The sequence below is a fragment of the Scleropages formosus genome, chromosome 2, assembly GCF_900964775.1.
Source record: "Scleropages formosus chromosome 2, fSclFor1.1, whole genome shotgun sequence".
Lineage (NCBI taxonomy): Eukaryota > Metazoa > Chordata > Actinopteri > Osteoglossiformes > Osteoglossidae > Scleropages > Scleropages formosus.
The window spans coordinates 12,397,983-12,424,420 of record NC_041807.1 but is presented as its reverse complement, the minus strand read 5'-3'; the positions used below and the strand labels follow the sequence as shown (position 1 = coordinate 12,424,420).

The following is a 26,438-nucleotide window of genomic DNA, read 5'->3' as shown; positions in this document are numbered from 1 at the left end:
TGTGTGTGTGTGTGTGTGTGTGTGTGTGTGTGTGTGTGTGTGTGCGCCTCTGACACTAATCTGAGTCCATCATACTGTTGAACCTTCCTCACTGATCGTTGCTGACTGCTGCTATCCACTACTGGATAGGCCTACTTGAACTGGTGACCAATTATTAATGCTCTGGGTGATCAGGGACCCTTGATGCGGTCCATTCTGGGGTTGACAAAGGAGAAGTCGCAGAACATTGTCTGGTCCACGCTGTTGATGAGGGTCCGGTCTGCACATGACAGCCGTGGCTTCTCGTTAATGAACTCCCGGTCAAAATTACTGCAGTCACTTGCTGATTTCTGCAAATGGAAGGAGTGTTCAGAATACAATGGAGCGAAGGATCACAATGAACATCTCTTCTTGAGCAGACATGTCAAGAGAAGGGGATAGCATGCTTGAAGAGTGTTACACTAAACACTGACAACGGTGACCTGCAACCTCCTAATCATAAGACTAGAGTAATTTCAGGCAATTTCACCCTTTTTTCTTATTTATCAAGGAAGGCATGGAGGAGGGGCTCACCACAACTGGTTTAAATGGCGGCTGCACCTGCCGGCCTTCAAGAGCAATCCAGTCCATGTCCCGGAAAAAAGAGTGAAGCCGGATGTTGCCCTTCACCCCTAACCTTCGCTCTGGCTCCCGCACAAAAAGCTGAAAATAATCATAGACAGCTGTCAGTGCAAAAGACCACCTAACGCTCATTTGTCAACCAGCCAGTCAGTTTGCGAACAAGTATGCGTGATTTCAGACACCAAGAGCGTATAGCCATCACACTAACTTGAAAACAGGGGAACAGTGGAAGAATGTGGTAGGTGGAAGAAGTGGGATAAGCATTAGGACAAGCATTTAATGATTATGAATGAGAAAAAGTACAGAAGCTGGGTGAAAATATCCAATGGGATATGGACCTTAACCAGGATGTCATGGGCATCCTTGGGAAGCCATCTGGGGTAGATGGGGTCATCTGTGCGGACAGATTGAAACAACTCTTCTTCATCTTGTCCATGGAAGGGAGACTGTCCAATCAGCATCTCATACAGCAGGACTCCAAAGGACCACCAGTCCACTGAGAAGCCATACTTTTGTCCTAGGAGGATCTGATGGGTGATGTAACCAAGCGTTAGAGATAAAAGATCGGCACCCAGAAACAGAAAAACAGTGATGCATTTTGGCAGAAAACACTTGTTTAAATCGCATAAAGAATAGGTTTGGTCTGAGATATAAATACCTGTAGGCACAGATTATAAAAGATGTTGTGACATCCTAAATGCTACACGATAAGGTTATAGTGAAAAAATGTAAACTACTGACATTATGCAACTGCACAAAATAAATAAAATCCAGATCATTGTGAACCACAGGTAAAGCTCACTAACCTCTGCTTAAAATTTAGCATTTGTATGACATACTTTGTAGGCATAAAAACTGGCTATAAGGCAAGCTGTCTTTTAAAGCAGGCTGGTGAAAAGAACTGAAATAAAAGGTGTTTCATTTCCTTATCAGTGTGTATACTGTTTCCAAATTTCTCAGCACAATCATTGAGAAACAGGATGTTTGCGGAATTGTAGAAAAAAGTGAAAATAATTATAAGCATTCTGGAGTGCACATAAAAACCAGAGATTTAGGTGCTCTGTTGAACCAGTCCAAATGAAAAAAATTCACCACCACATTTAACAGTTAGGTCAGACTGCAACTGAGAAAAAAAATGTAGCATTGAGTTTGACTTCTTAAACATATGACAATTCAAAGTTTACAAGACCACCGGCATTCTCTCTGGAATAGATCAGCATGCTTTCATCATCTACAATGACTTAAACACTTCTCTTTGGGACTAGTAAAGAATTACAGTCTCCCCCCACACAGCAAATGCTCATATTTTGAGCACTTAAGAGGATATGCAATGCATACATTAAAATTCACATAAGAAGTTATCAACTAACATTCGAAACATTAACAAAACATACTTCAATTCAGAATATCAGGCTTGGTGATGAGCGCCACACAGGGCAAGCAGCCTGTCCCCATGTATGGTGTGACCTCTGTGGATCTCATTTCTCTTGTAGACAAGTATGCGCTTGCAAACATCTATTAGAAATCTTGTGATGTTTATTGGATTACAAAACCATCATCTATCAAAATAATAAGCACTAAAATAAAAAAATTTTCAAGTACTACTGAAAGATGTGGAAACTGCTAAAAGGCAAGAGAAAGCCTTACCTATCAGTTTAATACTTGAAGTTATCATGTTTGTCTTGAAAGGCAATGTCATTGCAAATTATTTTGTTTGTGTTACTGGATTTAATAATAACTGACAGCAAATGCATGTTTGTGCAGTCCGCAGCAGTAGTGCCTCGCTGAAATTTTGAATAGAAACAAGCTGACCTCAGGTGCAATGTAGTCCGGTGTTCCACAGAAAGTAGACGTTCTGGAATCTCCTTGCATATTCTCCTTGCACATCCCAAAGTCAGCGATCTTGATGTGTCCTTCAGAATCCAGCAGCACATTATCCAGCTTCAGGTCTCTATGCAGAAAAAAAGCCACAGAGAAATATGACATCACTATCACCATTAAAAGAGTCGCAAGGGCAGGATCATAAGGTGCCATAGTTGTGGTTTTGTGTCCAACATGAGGGACTCTGATGTTCCAGGCACAAACCCTTACAGTGATTCTGTACTTCTCACAGTTCAGCTCTGTGTATGAATTACCTGTATATGATGCCTTTTGAGTGCAGGAACTGTAAACCACATATTATTTCAGCAGCATAGAACCTAAAGTACAAGACCAATAAAACATAATGGGAGATTAGCTGAGTCACTTTATGAGTGGTCAATATGACCAAAATGCAAATGTCTCCCTTTCCCCCGAAGTAGGCAGTGAACGTCTCTCACGTTGATCTTGGCAAGTCAAACTTCTGACAGTTTTGTATATGGAACATCAAGTCACCACCATTCAAATATTCCATCACAAAGAAGAGGTTTTCCTGTAGAACAGAAAAATATTCATGGCACTTTTACTACTTTGATTCTTATTAGTTGTATAATCCCTGTAGATGTAGATGTTTTAGTGCAATAAGACCACAGGTGAGTGAGTACACACACACACATTTTCTGAACCGCTTGTCCCAGACGGGGTCGCGGGGAACCAGAGCCTACCCGGCAACACAGGGCGTAAGAGGAAATTATGATACATGGAAAGTAAGAAGGTGACATGAACCTGTACAAAGGGTGGCACAGGTACTTTATTTTGCAAGTCGCAGTTCAGGTGTGTGAGGAAGGGGTAGGACTAATACCTTGGTTTTTGAAGGTGCAGCTCAAGTGTTCATGAAAAGGGTAGGGATTGGTCGCTTTGGGTGAAAGGTACATTTCCCAGTGTGTCAAAAAGGGTGCGATAGGTACCTTGGTTTGAAAGGTGCAGTACAGGTGTGTTAGGTATGGATGCTCCCAAGCTAGAGACAGGACCCTCTTCTCCACCATGGTACATTCAACATCATCATCCATCAAAACCACATCTTTCTTTAGTGCTTTCACAGCAAAGAACTGATTGGTCAACTTGAGTTCTGCCAAAAAAACCTAAAATCATAGAGACCAAATCATAGATACAGTGTATGCTGACACCCTGTATGTAGTGTGCATTAACTTTCCCAAACCTGCCCTTCCCTACATGTATTGTAATCTAACTTTCTCAGACCCAACATACACTAACCTTTCCAAAGCTGCCCTTCCCAAGCATTTTGTGTAGGATGAAGTTGTCAATGGTGAACTTATGCACATCCTTTTGTGGCACAGCATAGAGGGGGTCCTGTATTTTGGGGGTTGACTGCTCTCCTTCCATGGGGCCATCCCAGGAGATCCCTTGAGGGTCTTTAGGATGCAGGGAGAAGAAAATGGCCACTGGCTGAACACAATCCACTTCATGGAGTACTGAGCAAAGGTCTTTAAAATCATACTGTGAATGACACAATTAGACAAACTCTTGACATTACACCATAGGAGGCAGCAGCAGTACAGCATCACCTCAGTAGACCTCCATGAGTATGAGACAAGATTTGCAGGTAATTTGTAGGTACGGATCTTTCACAGCCCCATACAAACTGCAGCTAATGAATGAGTCTTTGCTTAGCTTTAGCTTGCCCTTGTCAGTTTAAATACCAAGCCATCTGCTACCTTCAAAAGTCTCCTTAAAACATTTCTCATTCACATGTGGTTACCAACTTTGCCCTTCACTGGCAACCTTTGAGCCTCTCCAGTCGCTGAACTTCCTGCCTCTCCAGGTAGCTGTTATATGCACAATACCTGGCCATTAGAGGTTGACAAGTATCTTCTAGAGGATCCAATATTTCACAAGCTCTGTACCATGGACCAGTAGGATTTCTCCATTGAGCACCATGGACCATGGAGCACCAGCATGCTATTTGCAGAGCCCCAGACATCTAGAAGTTGATGGGTATCTTCTGGAGGACCCATGCTATCATCCTTCTGTACCAAAGGGCTCCCCCATCTCCCGGAACTAAGGTTCTTGATTCACTTGAGTACCTTTCCGGCCTGATGCTGGCCTTGGGAGTCTTGAAGGGGTTTCCAGCATCTCTCTGGTTCCTGGCGTGCTGATCGCCAATGGAGCCTGTCTCCCAAAAACATCATTGTCGCGGGAGTTTTTGGCCTAGGGATAGACCAGTTAATGTTACTTCTGAGCAATCAGCCTTGGATTTATCTTAAGAAATTAAGGTCCACAAGTAAACCTTGAGAGTGAACATATCATAACTGAACCTGAGATTTCCACAACCAGTCAAGTCTCGTGCGTGTATATGCTGAACCCACCTGCTGAGTGCTCTCAATCGTGGCCAGTGCCTCAGCCATCAGCTTCTGGTTAACACCACAAAGATTGGCCACTTTTGTCTGGCACTTGTGATGAATATTCATGCCACACTCTGCAAAACAGCAGCATAATATATAACTTTCTGTGATGCATGCAAAGAAACTAGCTTTCACATGTGTGTCCAGAGACTCATTCTCACCTTCACACTTTAGGCCCTGCCTCGCCAGACCCCACAGCAAAGTGCCACAGTGTTCACAAAAAGTGGGGCTCTTGTAGTTGTACACTTTAAACCTGTGCGGCATGTCGATCTTAAACCGCTCTTTGTGGATCTGGGAGGACAGCAAAAGAGACACAGACTGACTATGAAAGCATCATTTTACTCTGATACATAAGATATAAATTAGGCTTTGTCTGAAGTGAATTAGCAATTATTCTTGACAAAGTGTAGATTGTTAATTTGATTCAAAATCGTTTAGATAAAAACCTTGTTTCAAATCAACAAAAAAATTTTGTATACTCAGTTTTTTACATAGGGTACATTAGGCATGGATTCACAAAAAGTTGATCAAATTTCAAGAGATGCCACTGTAAGCTGTATCACTATGGGCAAGTAGAACAAGAAATTCTATTAACTGAAGTCCTATGAACATAAATACAGTACATTGGTAAATTGATCTCGGCTGTCTCACGTGCTGGCTTTTGGCAGCGCACCTTCTGAACTAAAACTCATAGAGCGGTTTACATTTACACACAGATGTACCCAACAAACCCAGCACGTAAAAACATTACATAGTCTTTCCTGTGCTCAAAATATTTGGCATCTTTTCATCACAGTGTTTGCTGCAACCACCAAAGTATCTATCTATCTATCTATAAGGAAGTCACCAACTTTTCACAGAAGTGTGACTCAACGGTGCCTTTTAATGACAATTGTTGATGTCTTTCAGTGACACCAGGAAAGTAGGAAAAATGTGAAAAACACAAAGCATCAGAGATCATACAAAGCAACCCTCTGAAGCACTGAAGACCACAGCTTCTTTGATGTTTTCCTGTCACCCATCACCTTTTTACCATAAAAACAAGTCTACACAGTAATTAGTATAACAAATTTAACAGCAATAAAATTACAATGGAAACAAATAGAACTGTGTTAATACTGGAAATGCTGGAACATTATAATGATGTTATTGCGCCCTCTGACATTTGAGTTCCCCATTGTCCTCACCATGGTCTCCTTGCTGTTGACAGCTGATCCTGTGCACTTGGCGATCACCTTGTCAATGCATTTCTTATGTATGGCTGCATTGCACTCTGAAAGAGAAGGAGGAAACTTTAAATGTGAGTCATCCAGGCCAGTGGGGGTATTGAGAGAGTACAAAAAGTTCTAATAAGTCGAGCTACACTTACGTCTGCACTGGTAGCCTTGTTTGTTGAGACCCCTGAAAAAATAAAACAAACAAAACAAGACAGTTTGAGAAACAGTAGACTGCAGCCATGGACTGAAGTTCTTCTACAAAATGAATAAATTTACATTAACATGTATTCATTTAGAGTGGGTGTGGTGGCGCAGTGGGTTGGACCACAGTCCTGCTCTTGGGTGGGTCTGGGGTTCGAGTCCTGCTTGGGGTGCCTTGCGACGGACTGGCGTCCCGTCCTGGGTGTGTCCCCTGCCCCTCCAGCCTTATGCCCTGAGTTGCCGGGTTAGGCTCCGGTTCCCCGTGACCCCGTATGGGATAAGCGGTTCTGAAAGTGTGTGTGTGTGTGTGTATGTATGTATTCATTTAGCAGACACTTTTCTCCAAAGCGACGTACATCTCACAGAAAATACAATGTGTGCATTACATTAGGAGAAAGAAGCACTTAGATGCAGACGTGTGATTCCTAAGTACAGTTAGTTTGTTTCCTTCACCATATGTACCAACATTCATCACACAAGTAGCTGCACAAAACTTTATAAAATGCTGTACCAGTTTTATATTATATATTAATATATAAGTAATACACACACACACACACACACACACACACACACACATTTTCAGAACCACTTGTCCCATATGGGGTCACGGGGAACCGGAGCCTACCCAGTAACACAGGGCGTAAGGCCAGAGGGGGAGGGGACACACCCAGGACGGGACGCCAGTCCGCCACAAGGCACCCCAAGCGGGACTCGAACCCTAGACCCACTGGAGAGCAGGACCCGGTCCAACCCACTGCACCACCGCACCCCCTATATAAGTAATATATTATATAAAATGTTGTACTAGTTTTATTCTATGAAACAATACACTATAATGTAAACTTGAGCACACAGGAGGTAAAGATATGTGAAAATGTTATTTTTCACGGAAAAGATGTGGGCTTAGTCTGCAAATCACCAGGACAATTCTCATGGAGAACAAGGAAAAGATGAAAAAAATTAAATCTGTTGTAGATCTGGGACTTGCCTATATTAACATAACTAGAGAAGTAAGTGAGATTCAAACAGTATGAAGCCCACTTTGTTCTTCATTCCAGTGGTTGATTTTATTGCCATAGCAACCATTCTTATCACACACAAATGCTGGTCATAATGCACCCCCACTGGAGTTGATGCTTCCCTCATTCTACTCAATAAGGAAGCCAGCAGTCTATGGATACCAAGTAACGTACTCCATAGGTGTGTGAGTGCGTATCTTGTGAGGTGTTAAACAAAGACAGAGGGGCCTACCACACAAATTCCTTGCAGACAGAGCAGAAAGTGGGCTGGGGAAAGAAGGTGGCTGTGAACTCATGGCACTTGACCACATGGATCTTCGCCTGCTTGATAGCACCTCGGCGCTGGTGCAGGGCGAAGGGTCTCTCGCCATCAACTTCACCCTCACCCTTGCTCTGTCCTGTAGCATCTGGTCAAGAGAACAGCTCTCATTGCTCTGGGCAGCCTTACACTGCTCAGTGTTGCACTGTAGTACCAACAGGAGTACAGAAGTGTCGAGAACCAATTACATCAGGGCTGGCTGGAACTTACATGAGTTATCCAACATACAGGTCACCCTGAGCTCAGTGTGCAAATTAGGTCCGACATTTAGCTGACGTTTAGCGACATTTTTGTCTACATTTATGTGAATTACAAAAATGTCTTATCAATATGTCTGCAGATGCACTGAGGTGTGGGGGGCTTGAGAAATGGAAAACTGGTGTAATCTGAGTTATAGGATAGTGACTTACAGTGTGGTTACTTTACCCTCCAACTGGTGTAGAAAGATCAGAGTGCAAGGCTGGTGCTTGTGAGTGCGTGTCTGAGGATGTGCGTGTGTGTCCTCACATGATGTGAAGTGCTTAATTCAACAATTTATATTCTAATGGTTCCATGCTGCGTTACGATTCTGGTGGGTCTTCTAACTGTCTCAGTGTGCTCTTTATTAAGGTGATGCTGCAGAGGAATGTAAAATGTGAACACTAGTGCTGGAGCAAATAGAAAAACTACACCACAGACAGTCATGCTTCGTTTCAAACTTACCGCTCTTCTCCAGGAAGTACCGAGCCTCTATTAGCAAGCGACCGAGTGGCTTCAGTTCTACCTGGTTTTACACAGGAAATTGAAGAAGAAAGTTACAGCACAGCTACACCCCAGTCTAGCTCTCGAGACTCAAACTAGATTCCGTTCCAAAAGCACAGTGTTAGTTCAGATCTCTCATCCCACACATACACACACTCAAACAGACTCACCCAGATCTCTAGCTTGCCGTTCTCCCTCTTGCATCGCGTGGCAAGTGTGTCCAGCTGCACGGTTGCTTCAGACTTGAACTGGGCGGTCTTGTCCGTGACGACCACGTGCATCACACGGCCCTTGTGGACGTGGGCATCGAAGGTGGTGCTCCACGGGGGGTACATGGTGGGCTTCTTCTGTTTGTACACCTGTCCCTTTTCTGTTTGGGAAGTTGGGGAAAAACAAACACCAGGGTCATCTGATGGCGAAGTGCAAAGTACTTGCAGAGAGTACTGACCCATAGCATGGACAGTAATGATGACTGACCCAGTGTAAGCTGGCTGCATTGACTCTTTGAACATTGCCCTTGTTCATTCAGTTCAAGAATATAACAGTGACAATTTTTGGATTATTTGTATTGTATAATGATAAAACAAATCTTACTGGGTACAAACATTTTTTGCATGGCCTGCCAAGTACCTGCTGCAGGTGGCTCACCTGTTTCCACCGCCTCCTTTATGTAGACTGCACAGTAGGGGTTGATGTTCTCCTCATATTGCGGCAGTCCAGGGTCCATTTCGAAATTTGACAAACCGATTCTCAGGAAGGGGGACATGGCACTGCCCTTGTTGAGTACGTTGTAAGGCAGCTAGAAGACCTGAGCTTTTAAGAGCAGAAAGAAAAGTGAAACTGCAGGGAGAGACGGAGAGATGAGAGGGAACAAGAGGCAGGACGCAGAGAGGCAGCTAAGAGAGCGACCAAGAAGCACAGCGTTGCAGAATACGAACACTCACCAGGAGGATGATGACACGCAGTTTCCTCTTTGTGTGGAGGAAGGGCACTGCTGCTGTTGGCAAGTTAGGCCAAGAAGCCCTATCAGTCTGGATAAGGACTGTATGTCAGCCTGTGGTGGGTTGCGGAAGCCACGCCGGTCTGCTGCCCCGAACTCCAGTGACTCACCACTGCTGCAAGGAAGAAAAAACAGCAGAGTCAAACAGTAAAGACTTGACACGGCAGCAGCATGAGTCTTGACTCACTCCGATCGCACCGAATCAGACAGGCCTCTCGCCATCTGATGATAATGAAAACATCCCAGTGCCATTATATTGGTTCCACCCAGACTGATGAACTCATAGAAAGCAGAATTAACAATGTTGTTGTTGGTTAGCTAAGAACTTGTACATTTCAAAATTAGCACAACCTCAACCTTTTTGCGCTCTTGTAATGGGCACGTGGTGCACATAAATAAACACACCATATTTACACACACACACGCATTGACTGAAACCACTAGTCCCAAGCGGGATCGCAGCAAGCCCGAACCTTCCTGGCAGCACAGGGTGCAGGGCTGGGGTGGGGGCACACCCAGGGTGTGGCACCAGTCCATCGCAAGGCACCCCAAGCAGGGCTCAAACCCCAAACCCACGAGAGAGCGGCCACACGCCGTTGCACCCCCACCACCATATTTACATGTTGCAAAATCAGATGTCATGCAACACTATTAAAATATCATGACATTTTAAAGGAGGAACAACACTGCTCTTCCATGAACTGTGCCTTAGCTAAAATGTTGTCATTTCCAGCCTTCTGGTGTTCATTTAGTGTCCATCCTACCCTGCGGTGCTCTGTTTACAGTAGTACAAAAATACCCAAGTGATGTACAAATTAAAACAACTGCAAAAAGTGTGTTTCCTCAACATTGCTCTATTTTTACCACCACCCCCTGCTTATTGCCCCCCAGCTCATCCTCATTTCAGTAAAGCTCAGCGGAAAACATGATGGTTTCAGTTATCCGAGCTCCATCTTCAGATGCTGGTGCTGCTCACGTGACAGCTTAGTTTCCATGACTAAAGTGCTGCCAGGAAGATCTCAGCACCGTGTCACAAAATGCTCATACACATACAAACACGCACGCAACTACACACACACACGTATACACATACATAATTTTCATACTTATCTATACAATACTGTACCTCAACAATCTGTCTCCAGTGGTGGAAAATATGCTTCTGTTACAGTAGCTACTATAACCTCTGTAGCCTTTATAACTGAACAACTTTATGATAGTTGCCTTCAATCTTCTTACTCTATATTGCATTATTTCCCATGCACTTAGGGGAAAAAAAAATCCAAATGTTCCTGTTTTTTCCCGGGTCAAATTTAAAATTTGCATGTGACTTTCGTAAATTTCATTCCATCTGGATGATGGCTCTGTTTAGCACAACAAAAAAGAAACCATCGACTTGTGAAAAGCATTACAAGAGAAACATTACAATTGCCCATGGTGGCTATCCTTGTTTGAGAAGTGCCTTTGCGAGACGTGCTGTTCGTTAACAGAGAACTTCCTCCTGCAGCTGAACGACTGCTTGGTAACCACACTTCCTGTGTTTAGTTATGAAAAATGTCACAGGTGGGTCTTTCACCTAACTGCCTTGATAAGCCCCAAAGAGATACAAAAACAAGAATCTTCAGCTCTTTTTTCACACTTGATAATATTTTTCTGTTCTACCAGAATCTCTAAAAAATATGGGCATAATTTTAAAAGCAGCTACAATCGTTACAACAGTTACTTCATTTAAAATTTTCTGTAGATACGCTTTACAATGAGTTTTTTAGAACAAAGATTTTCCAGATAAATAAAACAGCACAAAAATGCAGTACTAAGGCCAATTAACTTTAAACAGAAATAAATGACCAAGTATTTATTTATTACTTAATTTTAATTTATACTGTAGTGTAGGCATTACTAATTATACTGAGAATATAAATTAGGATATAATTATCACATAATTCCAATATTTAAATGCAAATATAATATCTAAAAAAGCATCAATGATGGGCAGAAGAGAGCAAAGCAGTGCTGCTGCCTTGCATGCAAAAGGCCAGGGCTTGAACCCCGAGCCTTTTTGCTGTAGCGCCCTTGACCAATGCACTAACCCTTACTCAGATAAAAATGATCCGGCTCTATAAGTACATACCTTGTTGAAAGTCACTTTGGAAACAAGCTTTGGCTAAATAAGTAAAATGTCCTCTATTCACATTTCCTAAAAGGCTACAATACATGATTTACGTACTGCATTTTACCTACCCCAGCTGAAGCGTTACCAAACGTACATAAATCTGTTTTATTCATTTTGTTATTCGTTTTTGTTATTCGCTTTTGCTTTCCTCGGCTGTTGAAGTTGAATAGACTAATAACTTTTACACGGTCAGAGCTAATTTATTTTTTTTTTAATTATTCTGTATATTCCCACTTTCCTGCTAATTTAGGATGGAGTTTTTTCATCAGTCATTTCTGCTAAATCAACAACTCCCCCTGTGTGTACCCCTGAGCAATCCTTGTCCCCAGCATTTATGGAACTAGAGTTCAACATTAATAGATCAAATTCTCATGTTTTATCCAAATCTTCATTGGAGTTGAATTAAATACCAAATCTAATGTAAATCTGTACAAATCTGCCATAACTCACCCTAATCCAATGCTAACAGAACACCTCTCTTATTTAAAATATATCCACCCTCATCTCAGGAATGTTATGTCCCTCCCTATTTGGGTCATGGTAAAAAACATATTGTTGTTTCTGTGTCCGTGTGACTTTGACTGGTTGAATAAGTCATGGAAAATTGTTGCTAAACAAGGGATCTGTTTAGTATTTACTGCATGTAGAAAGGGGAGCCGTGCTCTATACACATGCTTTTTTATTCCTGGTACATATAGAGCTCCTATTTGCATGATGCTGCCCACGGTATGCGGGTGACCAGGTTAAAAATCCAGTGGCAAAGCAAAGAAAGCAATTTTTCAGATAGCTGCTTAACTAGAATCTGGCACATCAGGCCGTTCGGAAAATATAACTAAAAACCAGCACATACAGGTTACACTTCAGATAAAAACTGAACATCAATTTGAGGCATATTTTCCAAAAATAGTTTAGGTAAAAGTTCATGTCTGTTACACTGATATCTTTTGAAGCAACATTTTCTCCAAAATGAAGAAGCTATAAATGCATGTATGACTATAATATAATTTATAACCTGCATTTAAAGCATGCATATGTGTCTCATTTTCCACAAATATTTACATTAACCTACCATTCTAATGAAAGACTTTTAATGCTTACTCATTTAGATGACACTATTCACTAAAGTGACTTGGAATGTTAAGCTCTTCATAATGATTCACCCATCTATACAGCTGTGTAATTTCAGCTTTAGAGGACATTAATTGCTCAAGGGCACTGCAACAGCAGGGGGGAATTCAAACCTGTGAGCATTAGGTTGAAGGGTAGGAGCTCTATCCACTGTGCTACCTGTTACCCTGGGCAACTTGCTACTTGTAGCTCAAGTCTTCCATCTGAACATGGGTTAACATACTGGATGACAGCAATGAGGGAATTATTCATTCAAATAACAGAAAAGACAGCTGGCAGCATGGTGGGTAATGCTACTGCCTTTGCCTCCAAAGGTTACAGGTTTGATTCCCTACCTTTAGCTGTAGTACTCCTGCATAAGATACTTATCCTGTATTACTCCACTAAAAGTTACCCAGATGGGTAAACCATTGTAACCTTAACATGAGAAGTTGCTTTGGAGAGAGATATCAGCTAAATGAATGTAACTAGTCTGCTCACTAACATGAAAAAAAAAGGTGACAAGCAAATTACCAAAAGACAGAAGGGTCCAATACAAAATACACATTTCCCTCATGCAGCTACAGGTTCCTAAATCCCCCAGATAACAAGAAGCCTTTTTTTGCACCGGTAGAGTGAACCATGCATCAGTGGAAAAGATCTGCAAAACAGGTCCGGGAGGAAATTTCACCAGCAGAGTGGGAGAAAACTAGAATAACCCTGGACAAGAATCACATAGTATAATCATATCAAGTGTCACATTGCATGCAGCTTAAGGTATGATTCAGTTTTCCCTGCACACTCCACAGTTCCATTTTTAGAAATATATAGTAAAAATACTGGAGTATAAGTAACCCATGAAGGTTCATAAATGGGGCAGAATTGTTGCTGTAGTACAACGCCATCCAGTTTATTTGGTTACAGAGATTACCCTGTGTGATGAATTAGATTCATAATTAGTGCACCACATCATAAGGCAATGAAAATACTAGTGATTTGAGTGTACCAGCTTGTTACAGACAGGACAGGTAAACGACTGCGCCCAGAAGGGTAAAACACAGTAAAACACTGGATTTGAACCCAAGAAGGAAGCCTGGAAGGTGCTCTGAGTCTGAAACACCCATGAGGTGTCTGTTCCTCAGTAACCAGAATGAAGTTATTTCTAGCCCAGCATGCCATTTTCAGCTGGATGCAGCAGACTGGACTGAATCCACTGAATCCTTCAGTCGCACACGGCAATGTTACAGAAAGTGCGGAAGAAACGGAAAGACTCAAAGTTTATTAGAGGAATTAATGTACCGGGTTAACGACCTTTTTCAATAACACAGCAGGAGCAGGGTTCACAAAAAGAGACGATACGATTGAAATGACTGTTAAAGAAACACAAGAAGAAGCAGCCGCATCCTCACAGCAGGTCTTACCGTAAACGGGAGGGGGGGGGGGGTTAGACGAATCTGTCATGAGACCATGAGCGATGAAGATGGGACGCGCTCCTCTGTTCAGCCGCGCATCTTAGTGTTTCCTCGCGTTCCGTCGCACCTCTGGAGCGAAGCGGAGCTCCTCGCACACACCCCCCCCCATCTCACACACACACACACACACACACACACATACACACCACCCCCCAGACGCAGAACCCCCACGCGCTAACCCGGCCCCTCGGCGTGGCCACGCCCCCTCAAAAAAAATACTGATTTGATGTTCATTTCACTTTAAGTTTAACAGCACTGAAAAGTGTATTTTAGCTCATAATACGCAGATTTATAGTTTTATTATAGTCTATAATAACCCATTGTACAGGTTACTCTAGTTTCGGCAATAACAGTTTAGTTTCAGTAGTATGTCGCGACTCCTCATTAACTGCAGTATTGTACTGTCCGACACCTACAAGAGCTGACGGCTCAGATCGCTACGATCAGGACCCAGTGTGGTACAACGACCGCTCTCTCTCTCACTCAGAACTGCTGAATGAATCTCCCTCGACATTCCAGAAGAGTCTCCAAACACCTCTTTTTTAGGACTCACTTCTCCCGACCACCTCCCCTGACTCTCTGTGCTCAATAAACGCGCACTGCTGTGTTGTCTGTTTAAAACAAGAAAAAGTCTGTCTGCAGCTACTCGTGTAACACACACTGCTCAGAACTGCGGTGTGACAAATGGACTGCGCCCAGAAACCACGTGTCTGCATCCTGATCTGCTGATGTAAGGCACCGTTTGCATCGCTCTCAGAGGTGGGCGTCGCTTCGTCCAAATGAATAAAAGTAGATGTGTGTGTGTGTATATGTGTGTGTGTGTGTGTGTGTGTGTGTGATGATGGTCTAGTATTTTACATTAGAACCATATTTCGGAATGAACGTGGCTGCCGATGACAGTCCATGTGCACATGCAGTGTTTACATGGCAGCGTGCGTGTGTGTGTCACTCAGTACACATGATGTGATAGGTGGGCGTGGGGCTCTTTTTTCGGAGAAGGTGACACGTCCAGCGGAAAGTACCGCGATCGCGTCCTTCCTCACTCGGGACACCCACGCCGCGCGGCGGAGGGGAAAAATAAAGCCTTGCGGTCGGGTGTCTCTGGTTTCCTCACACAGCTGGGGCCGCTGTGTGGGTTCAATGTCCTCGTCATGCCATCCAAAGTAATCCGTAATGCAGTACATGGTAATGCGCTCCTCCTATCTGAGTGTCACTAGGTAAATTCCCAGATTAATAACTTTATTGCTGTTATCTATTAATACCTATTTGGTTTTTACATTTAAGTTACATTTAAGTAATATGACGTGTCATGAATTAAGTCATAATATGGCATTGTGTGGGGTCCGACAGGAATGAGCAGATGGAGGGAAAACGTCTGGAAAGGCACTACATCAGACCAAGGGGTTGGACCCCACTTCTGTGCATGTTATGGTATATTTCATAACTGTGAAAGCTTTCAGTGGATGTTCCAGGGCAATGTGTCGTGATGAATGCGCTTCAAGATGTTCCGGTGAAAATGAACTGCAGCGCTGCGCTCTGGGTGCCGATGGGGCGAAGAAGGACGCGGACGCACAGCCCGTGTTCATTACGAACGTTTATTGGAACATCAGCATACATGATACAGGGAAATAATGCTCTCGGACCTACGACCCCTTTTCCTCAAGCATCTACCTCAAGCCAGACTTCCCAGTTTACCTAGCGCCCCAGGGTTTTTTTTCCTAGCAAACACAGTCACCTTATATTCCCCACAAATCCCCACAACGGTTCAATACAATTCCATTTTACCCATAATTCAACTGGTTACAATAAACTAATTTTCCCGTTCAAACTCACTATAACGCGGGTCGTTACAGTACACACACACACACACACACATTTTCAGAACCGCTTGTCCCTTACGGGGTCACGGGGAACCGGAGCCTACCCGGCAACACAGGGCGTAAGGCCGGAGAGGGAAGGGGACACACCCAGGACGGGACGCCAGTCCGCCGCAAGGCACCCCAAGCGGGACTTGAACCCCAGACCCACCAGAGAGCAGGACTGCGGTCCAACCCACTGCGCCACCGCGCCACCGCACCCCCTCCGTTACAGTACACTGCTAATTAAACTTGTACTGCAGTGGAAACTCATCGGTGTGTGTATTGGTTTCATGGAAGGGCAACGCATCTCATCGCGGCGCCACGATTTTGGTGAGTTTCTGTTTCATCAAGTACAACGAGCAGTTTGCCGAGAAAAGGCTGTGTCTTTTTTACTCCACTCTTTCATACGAAACCGCGTAAAGGCCGTTTTCTTACCTCGAGGGAGGAAACGTTTAGGTCGCCTCCTAGTGGCCACGGTGAAATAACACTTCCAACCCACGTGTGATGTGCTGGTGTCACACAGGTAACGCGCAGAAGAAGGGAAACACTCAGTTTCCGAGGCCTTCACATTAATCCGAAGCCATGTGCTCCCACACACGTCGTGTGGTTCTTCTGCTGGAATTCCTATCATCAGAAAGAATGCTGACTTAGATGATGCAGTCATGGAAGTAAGAGGGAAAGATCACCAGTGGGGAATAACTGCATGTGAAAGAGCAAACTACAGTAGTGGGATGTTCATGCACTGATTCTGGATGAAAGGACAAACTGTTAAGCAATTCTGAATCACTTGACCGTAAATATTAGTCTAAGATGGTGGCATCGTCAAACACATTGAAAGTATGATAATAGAGTAAAACATATACCAGCAACACCCCAGCCAACCTAGTCGAGCACTTAAGGAATATTCTGGAGTGGTGTCAGCAGTGTATTCCTTCTCCACCATGGAACTTCTCATGGAAGAATGGTGTCACGCTTTTTAAACAGGTCATACAGCAGAATCTATCGCAAGGTCCATTGATGTTGTTGTGATGGCTCATAGTGGCCCAACGTCTGTTTCCTTTCTATGCACAGGTAAGGAATGCTGGTACTGTGTGGGTGAAACATTGTGTGTTTCCTGAGAACTGAATGCATAATGAATCTGTCTGCAGAAAGTTGTGCCAGAAAGCCATTGAGACTGACCTGCCTGCTAGTTCACAGATGAATTGAATTATCTTTCCATAGACAAATACTTGCATCTAACATATGTTACATTCTCAGGTGCAGCATAGCAGTTACATTCATGTTTCCAGGACCAGTTTGTTAAGCACTTTGCCTAAGAGCACAAAAGCAGGACCCTGACCTTTTCATTACATGTGGCACAATGTAGTATTTTCTCCTACATCAGCAAAACCAGACTAGACACTGATGTAGTTCACTTTTATTAAAGACACTGAAGTCTATGGTCTCCAGACACATACAACTACACTCTATGAAGTAGCCAGTCTCAGATGATGCTACTTGTTCTAAGTGAAAGCTTCTTAATATCTTTAATTAATAAAATGATTAAAAAAAACTTCACAGTCTAAATGGAATAAAACTTTTAAATATCTTAGTGTGTCAGTGAAATAAAGTACTATCTTGACTCTGATATGAGGTCACATCCAAAAAGCAGAGCTAGATCTGCGGTAGGTATTTCAGGTTAAATGTTAAAACGTGATTTGCCACAGCTGTGGATCTGTATTGTCTTTTGAACACACCCTTAGATTAGATTTGACTTCAGATTCCAACACACATCACTGGCAATGAGTCACATCTGGACAAGAAGACTAAGCACTGCTGACGAGTACATCTGGCAGAAGAGGAGCACACAGGGCTTCATGTCTCCTGGCATGTGTGGGAAGACACAAGCAATAACTGATCAAAGCATCAGAGACAATAAGTGAATTTGTGAAAAATGCATAAAAATGGACTATGAACCATTCTGATACATTCAATTCAACTTATTTTTATAGAGCACTCTTCTCACGCAGTGACACAGAGCGCTTTAACACAGGCATAAGGCAAGAAAAACAGGTACAAACAAGGAAGACAGTCAACTAATGGCTACCATAATGAAGCACTTTTTATAGAGCTATAAGTATGCCTACTGGCCACCGGAGAAAGGAACAAATACTCCCAACTAAAGTTTGAAGGAGAAAAAAACCTCTGGGGTCCACGGGCCAGTAGTTGCCCAACCCCTCCTGGGCATTCTAGAAAGTAACAATTGTAAGCCAGTGTGTAACAAGTAATAGTGATCATGTTGCCAAATGGCATCTTGGATCCTCAGCTCAGTATGAAACGTCTCGTTCGTCATGGCAGATGGACATCATCCTCTGTCAGCACGGGATTCGTCTGTCACCACTGGCTGGCCTCCTCAGGCCTTATGTAGCGAGGTAGTGCTCAACAAGAAGCTAGAACAGAGTTAGTAATATGTTACTTAAATTTAATATGCATTTTTATAAAGGTGATAAACAACCAAGGCAGGTGGAATTACATTCCAAGGTGGAATGCCTGAGTCAACATGTAAGTCTTTAGTTGGGATTTGAAAATAGAAACAGATGGGGCATTTTTGACAGTAACCAGTAGACTATTCCACAGTTTAGGTGCTCTATAACTAAACAGTGGAATAGATTGGAATACACTGGTCAGAGCAGCAGGCTGGAGGTTTGCAGAGTGAGTTTTGTTCATGCAAAATACATCAAAGCCAGAGCTGTGTGGGGTTCATATATGAGACCCGCTTCTCCGGTTGAATTCAGCACCTGCCCTCATTGACTCATTTCCATTCCCATCAGCTAATTACCTCCACTGATCATGCTCTCTCATGCAAGTGGCAGCACATTCCCTCCCCTTCATTAAAAAAAGAAAAATAAATTTAAAACAGCTTTATTTGGTAACAGGGTTTCATAGTAATTCCTCGGACTGGATTAAACGTTCGAAGGCATTGGATCAGTGAGTTAGGCCAGGATATTTTGCATAATACCAGGCTGTGCAATGCAAAGGGTTCACCTGTATGAATATTTAAGCAGGTGTCCTGTGGGTTTCTGCTGGGGAAACGCTATGCCTGATGTCATGAACAGGATTTGTGTCAGCTGAAATATGTTTTGTAGCACATACCTATTTTGTTCAAATGCATTATTCATGACACATCTGTGTCTCTGCTGCAAAAGGGTGCGTCTTTCATACATTAACTGAATGTACAAGTGGGAGAGCAGGTGAGAGAAAGGGACAAATGCTTTTCACCGTTTTTCAAAGTAGGTTCACCATGTCATTTTAATCTTGTGTAGGTAAATAGGCAATGATTTGGTAAGTTGCATTTTCTCCGTAAACTCGATATTATCTTAGTGATATTGTATTTATTTACTTACTTTTTAAAACATTGATAAACACAGGAATGAATGAATGAATGAATGAATGAATGAACGAACGAACACGGAGTTTACTCAATAGAGTCCGTAAGCTTTTTTCGCTTCGACCTCAGACAACGTGCAGTTCTCTTTATGGACACTAGTGGACGCCGTTGCACAAGCAAAGATTTACAATCAAGTACAGCGCTATACATGAAACGTGCATTGCTACAAACACCTTTCCAATAAAATACTCACTTTTTGCGCAATTTTAGCGCAATAATATAGACAAAGTATTATCTATTTAATAGACAAAATATTTGGAAACCAGCTGTCATTTAGGCTTGATGGAATACTTAAAATACTCATGTAAACACGATAAATGATGACATCATGACATTAATCAAGAAAAACAAGAAATAATCAAAATGTACAAAAGTGTAACTTTTGAAATAACCAGAGAAAATTAAAGATATGGGAGAAGTCTTGATTTTTTTTACTTATGTAATTGAAGTTTAGCGTTGTGGGATAAACCAATTGAGTCATGAAGGGATAAGCGATCAACCGGAAGGCAGACAGAGCTCATTGGATGAGAATAGTCAGCGCCCGTCCCGCCTCTGGCCGTCATCCCTATCGCAGTGCGTGGCTTGGCAACCGGGCCAACGTTACACCGCCTCCTCACGAACTAGTCCGGCGTATCCCCGCCCCCCAAGTAATTAGCCAGGCTTGTCCCCGCCCCCGCTGCAACCTGCCCGCCAGAAGCCCTCAGTCTGAGTTGTCCTCGCCCTCCTTGTCCCCGCCCCCACCCTTCTTGTCCCCGCCCAACTTGCCCTGTTAGTCGGATCCTTTCCAACGATCAGAAAAGAGCGACAATGGCTGCGGTGCCGCTGGATTCGTTTTGCTTTCTTTTGTGAAGTGCTTTTTCTTCACCTACCCACCCTGTTTATAACCTCACAGCGCCCCCAAGAATGTGCCAGACGTTTGCAAGAAAAAAAAACCCTTAAATCATAAATGCTGAATATTCTGTTAACAGTACCCCTTCTCCTCCAGCTCTGCCTTAATCCTATTTCATTTGACTGAGAAGACTTGAATACTTTATATTATAACTCAACCTGTATATTCTGGAGTGGCCATTGCTAATATAACTAAGATGTTATATAAATCAGGCATGGCTATTACTGGAAGAATAAGACGTTCAGTGATCAAAAGTGATGATGAAATGTCTTTGAACCACTGCCAGTTTGTTGCATGGGAATTCACAGAAACAGGATTAGGCCACAACTGATTTTGCATTTCCAACAAACAGTAAATTGAACTGAGCTATATTTAAACCTTCAAATGCTTCCCTTTGTGTTTGAACCCTAAAGCAACTGAATATATAGACAGGGACAACAAGCTACGAACACACCGTGTAACGCGCACTGGTTAAATAAAAGCAATTCGGTGCCCGCTAATCTAAAAGCAAACGTCTGATTATGTGAAATCGAAGGTTTAAATCTCACGAGGGCCTTGTTTCGATGCTTTGGGGGAAAGTTTTCTTCAGGAACTATACGTCAACGTAAATGAGTATAAATGTCTGTTTTAAAAATGTATTAAATTGATAGCATGTTACTGTGAGTGATAATAGCATTTTGACTGCCTGTGAAGCTGCAGTAAAGAGATTGAGAGGGAGTATGAATACCAGCAGTGTATATAGTTCATGAGGGACACTATTGTCGCAAGAAAGGAACCCCTGTTGGTGACGACTGCTGTCGTTTACCATCAGCATTACAGCTTCAAGAACAGTTAATATGTATTTACGTTATAGGGTGTGCAAAAGTCTATTAAAATGACTTATTGCTACTGGTCTTCATTAAATTGCTATACAATTTCAGCTGCAATCGCTGTCAGAATTTAGGTGCTTCCACTGCCACTGTGACATTCACTCCTGCGGCAACTTCAGCTTTTGTACCGAGGATAGTGGAAAGGGCAGTGGGGTCACCTGGTGTGATCACCTACAGCCTCCCAGGTCACTTCGGGTGCCAGGAAGACAACAAAGGACATTGTGATGACATCAATGTGCTGCCACGGTTTCCAGGAACATGTGAAGAGACGGTCGGCTTGACGCACAAACTCTTGAGTCATGCTGCACTTGGAGCTGACTGCTGCCACTTGCCGCTTCCGACGTCCTGTGTTCACTGAGGTTTAAACAGGTTGTGGTATTCACTTTGCCCTACCTGCAAAGGGGATGAACCTTTTCAGCTTTTTGCTGAAACAAATAAGGTATCAAAAAGTTCTATCTGCTGGACTTTGTCTTCCTCAGTGCTTCTTAGGTACCTCTCTTGTCTGGTTTGATAGAACAGCCCTCCAGAAACAGACATCACATCACATAGTCTTTTCATGTAGCTGCACTCAATAAACAGGAAAAACATGATATTTTCTTGCATTAGTATAGCAGCTAGTGCACTCGCTACAGAAGGACCCACATTTGAATCCTTGCTCCTGCTGTAGAACCCATGGGAAAACTATTTAACCTGAATTACTGCAATAAAAAATTACCATGCTGTGCAACAGGATGCACAGGTGGGATCTTTTCGGACCTCAAAACACCCATACTTATTATAGTTCATAACAATTCCCTGAATGAGATTTTGAGATTAAGATTGAGATTTTGAAGAATAGAATGAAAATATAAGATGTTTTTGCAAAAAGACAAAATTCTAGAATTTGAAAGCTATGTTTAAATTTTAACAGACAAAAAGGAAATGATAAAATACTTAAACAAATATTTACTTAGAATGCTAAAGATGACGCATAAATGACCCATTAATGCTTAATAGACTTTTCTATGCCCTCCAAAAGAAGAACTGTCTGACATTTTAGAGTTTTTACTATGGCCCCGTAACCACGATAACAAAGTATTGTTGTTAGCACATCAAATCGAAGTCTGGTCAGTTTTATTTATTTATTTATTTATGAATATTTTTACAGAACTGACCCCTAAGAATGCACAAGTCAGGGTTTTTTTGACCATTAACACTGTACATTTGTTACTTAACTTTGCAAATGTTCAGCTAAATGAACAAGTAGTAATAGCAAAAGACCTTACATGTATGGCAGAGGCCAATTACACACACACATACACACACACAAACAAACCCGCACGCACACACACAGAGTGGGAAGAGACAAGTGTCATGTGCACATTAGACAGAGAGCGAGAGAGATCAGGAGCCCTGCTGATCTCTGCTATACTTCCTGGAGAAAGATCAAAATATCCCACTGACTTTCCCCAGTCACCCCAGAACAGAGACATCTCTTTCAGCTTTATTCAGTTATTCTCCAGTCTGAACAGTATGTTCCAGCAGTTCTGCTGAAAAAGGCTTGACTGTGCACTTTCAGAGCTTCTCGCTATGATCACTTAATAAATGATGGCGAATCCTGTAAGAGCCTGCTTCTTGATCTTAATGAGCCTGTAGGCCTTTGAGTTGAAAATGTTTCAGCAATTCTTGGTAATGCCTGAGTTATAATGCTGAGCTTGGTGCTGAGATGAATATAAAAACAACATTTCTGTGTACATAACATTGGCTTTTTCTCCTAAGGCCTCCTACTTGCGTAGAGAATGAGGAGTTGGAACCTCATGTGGGTATACAGCAGAAATGCCTCACAGTGTCTCCAAGTCTGAAGGAGGCTATTTATTATATATTATTTTTTTTAATCTGTATTGACGTACTCATAAAAAAATGTACATTTTTAGAAATACTTGGTGAGACTATGGTGGTGAGGCTATTCATAGAATGCAGTATTAATTGCTTTCACGAACAACTATTTTTGCATTGCTTTCTTCATATTAAGTGAGGCTGCTGTAAATTACCAGTTTGTTCACTGTAAGTAAGATATATGCTCTGCATGTTAATAACATAGTGCAGTTATGTGATTGCCTGCGTACAAGTTAGAAAGATATAGCTTTGCTGATGAGCTAGGAAAATTGCAAGATTGCTGTGTGCCTTTGAAAGATACTGCAGGTCAGTTGCTGGGTGACAAGTCTGCTATTTGCTTGACAGAGATATAGCTAATCTTGAGGCTAATTAGTTCACTAGCTATCTTGCTGAAATCCTTATCATTTTTGCACATTCCAGATAGGTTGAATCACACTCAGTTTTTAAAAACTGAATTGTTACTGTTGCTTCTGCCTTCTGCAAATATTTATAACAACATAACAACAGCAAAAATAACAATAATCATACTACTACTATTATACTATAACAACAACAACAACAACAACAATAATAATAATAATAATAATAATAATAATAATAATAATAATGAATGTTTTTCATAGACATAGGTTACACAGCAAAACCATTGGACGGTGCCATACATTCAACACTTTTGTTGCTATGGAAACCCTTGGTGCAGCAGGAAGGCAATAGGAAACACCATCCACAACCCCAGATACCACAACCCACTGGTGAAGCTTTAGCCCTACAGACCTCACAAGTTATAATGTTTTCTGTAATACATTCTGCTAAAACATGATAGAGAAATTCAAAGTTGGGTGCCTCCCTGAAGTGTACAGTGTGTGGGTTCTATGATTCACTTCTTAGTCTCCAAAAGATCTGTTGTTCTTATTTTTATTATTACTCTTTGTAAAAATCAATTCTGCTGTATGGCTTTTTTAAAAAACTTTTTCACATCTCTGGGAAACAGAAACAAAAAATATAAGGTCAACGTGGTGATTTACCCATCATGTACACACACACACATACATACATACATACATATATATATATGTATACATACCTACATACTGTATATACATACACATGTATATTCTCCTATTCTCCTTATTTGTTTTACAGGAATTATTGTTTACATGGGGGGGGAGGCGCGGTGGTGCAGTGGGTTGGACCGGGTCCTGCTCTCCAGTGGGTCTGGGGTTCGAGTCCTGCTTGGAGTGCCTTGCGATGGACTGGCGTCCTGTCCTGGGTGTGTCCCCTCCCCCTTCGGCCCTACACCCTGTGTTGCCAGGTAGGCTCCGGTTTCCCGCGACCCCGTATGGGACAAGCGGTTCGGAGTGTGTGTGTGTGTGTGTGTGTGTGTGTCTATTGTTTACATTATGTTATTAGTGTATATAATTTTTAATAAATTCAAATGTACTAAGGGATGTTCATGTAATGAGGTTGCTTTATGCAAGGTGTCAAGCAAATTGTGGGTTAATGATGAAGGTTAGTTGGACTTAAATGTTAAACTAGTAACATATTGTGGAGTAACAGAATCACAAGTGTGCGAGTATGGTGTGAACAGTAAGATGACACACAAAGGCAGGAGAATAATGACTTCTAGAAGTTCGTGTCAGTCTAAGACAGCTGTGAAAGCAATCTCATCTCAACGGAATATAATGTAAAGATTGAAAATGCCAATAACAGCACCCTTTTAAACTCCTGTTTTGAAGAAAATATCTAAACTTTTTTAAATTCAATGACCACACCATGAGAACCAGCTGAGTTTTTTTTATTTCAACTAATGTTTCTAGTCAGAGGATTATTTTGACATTTCCTTAAAGTAGTACAAAGATATATGCACGTTTATAGAACTATGGAACAACACATATGTGGTTACGGTTAATATTCCCAAACAGTTTAGAATGAAAACAGACTCAAGGAGTTGAGCGTGTAAAAGAAAATATTTCCTGTTTTTAATTATGGCCACTGTCAGTATCGTAATAATACTCTGAAATATCAAAATTGGAGATATTTTTTGGTCTATTCAAAGCTATAAATGCAATTACATCAAGTAGTTGCCAGTTCTTGCCAAACTGAATTCTTTAAAGAACAGCTGCATAGCAATGTTGCAGTGATAATGTGCTCACAATGGGGAGCTCTCTATAAAATCATTGTTCTAGAATGTGAAATGAAAACAAATCCTGCACAAGTAATTATGAGAACATTCCAAATCAGGCAAATACTGGATGTGCGACGTTTGTGAATCACCATTTCCAATTAGTGCAAGGGGAATCTTTTCTTTAATTAAAATGACTGTTTCCCAACTGCAGTTATAAAATGTCTCTTTATAGTTATTGAGTTTGTGTTTCACACGCAGCCTGCAAAGCACCGCTCTCCCGGGGGTCAGCTGTTGCTGATGAAGTAGCCTGCACTTTTAACACACTTATAGGACACTCTCAAGCAGCAATGCGTCCAACATCAGGCAAACCACACAACGACATTATAAGCAAATGTATTTCTCATTGGGACCCCTGCTCATGGTAATGTTGACTTAAATGCTGTGAATGAGCCAGGCATTGCAAGATGTAATGAGATTAGAAGTGTACTCTGCTTGTGACCCAAAGATTGCAGATTCAGCTCCCCGGTGCGCATTCCTCTTGTTTTCTCACACAGAAAATATTTCAGTCAGGATACGTCTCAATCGGAGTCAAGTAACTCCTCAGTCCTCAGATCAAGTCGAGTAATGCAATCTAAACAGCATATTCCTGAGCTCAAATAAAGGAATATGCAAGTCAGTCTGTCTAAATTTATTATTGCTGGCTTGAAAATGCTTTCAGGAAGTGAAAAAGAGAAATCCTTGTGGTCTAAAATAGCTGACATTTGTTGTCGATAGTTCTGAATGACTAATAGCTAGATGACTAAGAATGAGAGAAAAAATGAGTTGCAAAAAAAGGACAAGAGAGAATGTGTGCATCCAGGAGGTCTGTTGTGCTTGATTAGTCCTCTAGAAAGACAGGGTAATGACATTTTAAGTTACACTTCTTTAAGGGATGTGTCAGAGCCTCCTAAGTGAGACCCAGTTGCACACAATGTGTGTGTTTTATTCAAGCTTTAAGCATGCTCCGAGTGTGTGTATTAATGGCTGTGCTACATCTTAGCCATCCAAGTGTGACATCAAAGCACTGTGGTTTTACTTAAAGGTACCACAGTGGCGTGTGGACCCCACTCAGCTGATCCAGGACGAGCCACCTCAGTGCCACTCCACAACGCTCCGCAGCTTGTTTTCGCGCAGCATCACATGCACAGATGTGACAGATGTTTTTGAGAACCTCTGGGAGATAGTTATAAAATAATTAATTAGTAATAACTGGTCGGCAAACC

General features: G+C 42.1%; 1 protein-coding gene across 4 annotated transcripts; it reads right to left on the bottom strand.

Moving 5' to 3' along the window:
• LOC108931662 (protein kinase C theta type-like) lies at nucleotides 1–14,234 on the bottom strand. 4 transcript variants are annotated; one of them, XM_029249855.1, is made up of 19 exons: nucleotides 14,082–14,234; nucleotides 9,325–9,495; nucleotides 9,029–9,193; nucleotides 8,551–8,750; nucleotides 8,342–8,402; nucleotides 7,553–7,727; nucleotides 6,250–6,281; nucleotides 6,068–6,153; nucleotides 5,042–5,171; nucleotides 4,845–4,954; nucleotides 4,563–4,686; nucleotides 3,733–3,890; nucleotides 3,426–3,599; nucleotides 2,919–3,010; nucleotides 2,736–2,798; nucleotides 2,413–2,551; nucleotides 939–1,127; nucleotides 553–681; nucleotides 1–329 (listed from the first exon to the last, which is right to left on the bottom strand). In XM_029249855.1, exons 3-19 carry the CDS (start codon nucleotides 9,144–9,146, stop codon nucleotides 171–173), a joined length of 2,139 nt encoding a protein of 712 aa, XP_029105688.1. In that variant the 5' UTR covers nucleotides 9,147–9,193; nucleotides 9,325–9,495; nucleotides 14,082–14,234; the 3' UTR covers nucleotides 1–170. The 4 variants fall into 4 exon arrangements, with proteins under 4 accessions (XP_029105688.1, XP_029105689.1, XP_018603129.1 ...); XM_029249856.1 differs by having other exon boundaries at nucleotides 9,029–9,188; XM_018747613.1 differs by lacking the exon at nucleotides 14,082–14,234 and having other exon boundaries at nucleotides 9,325–9,554.
• Nucleotides 14,235–26,438: the final 12,204 nt, after the last annotated feature.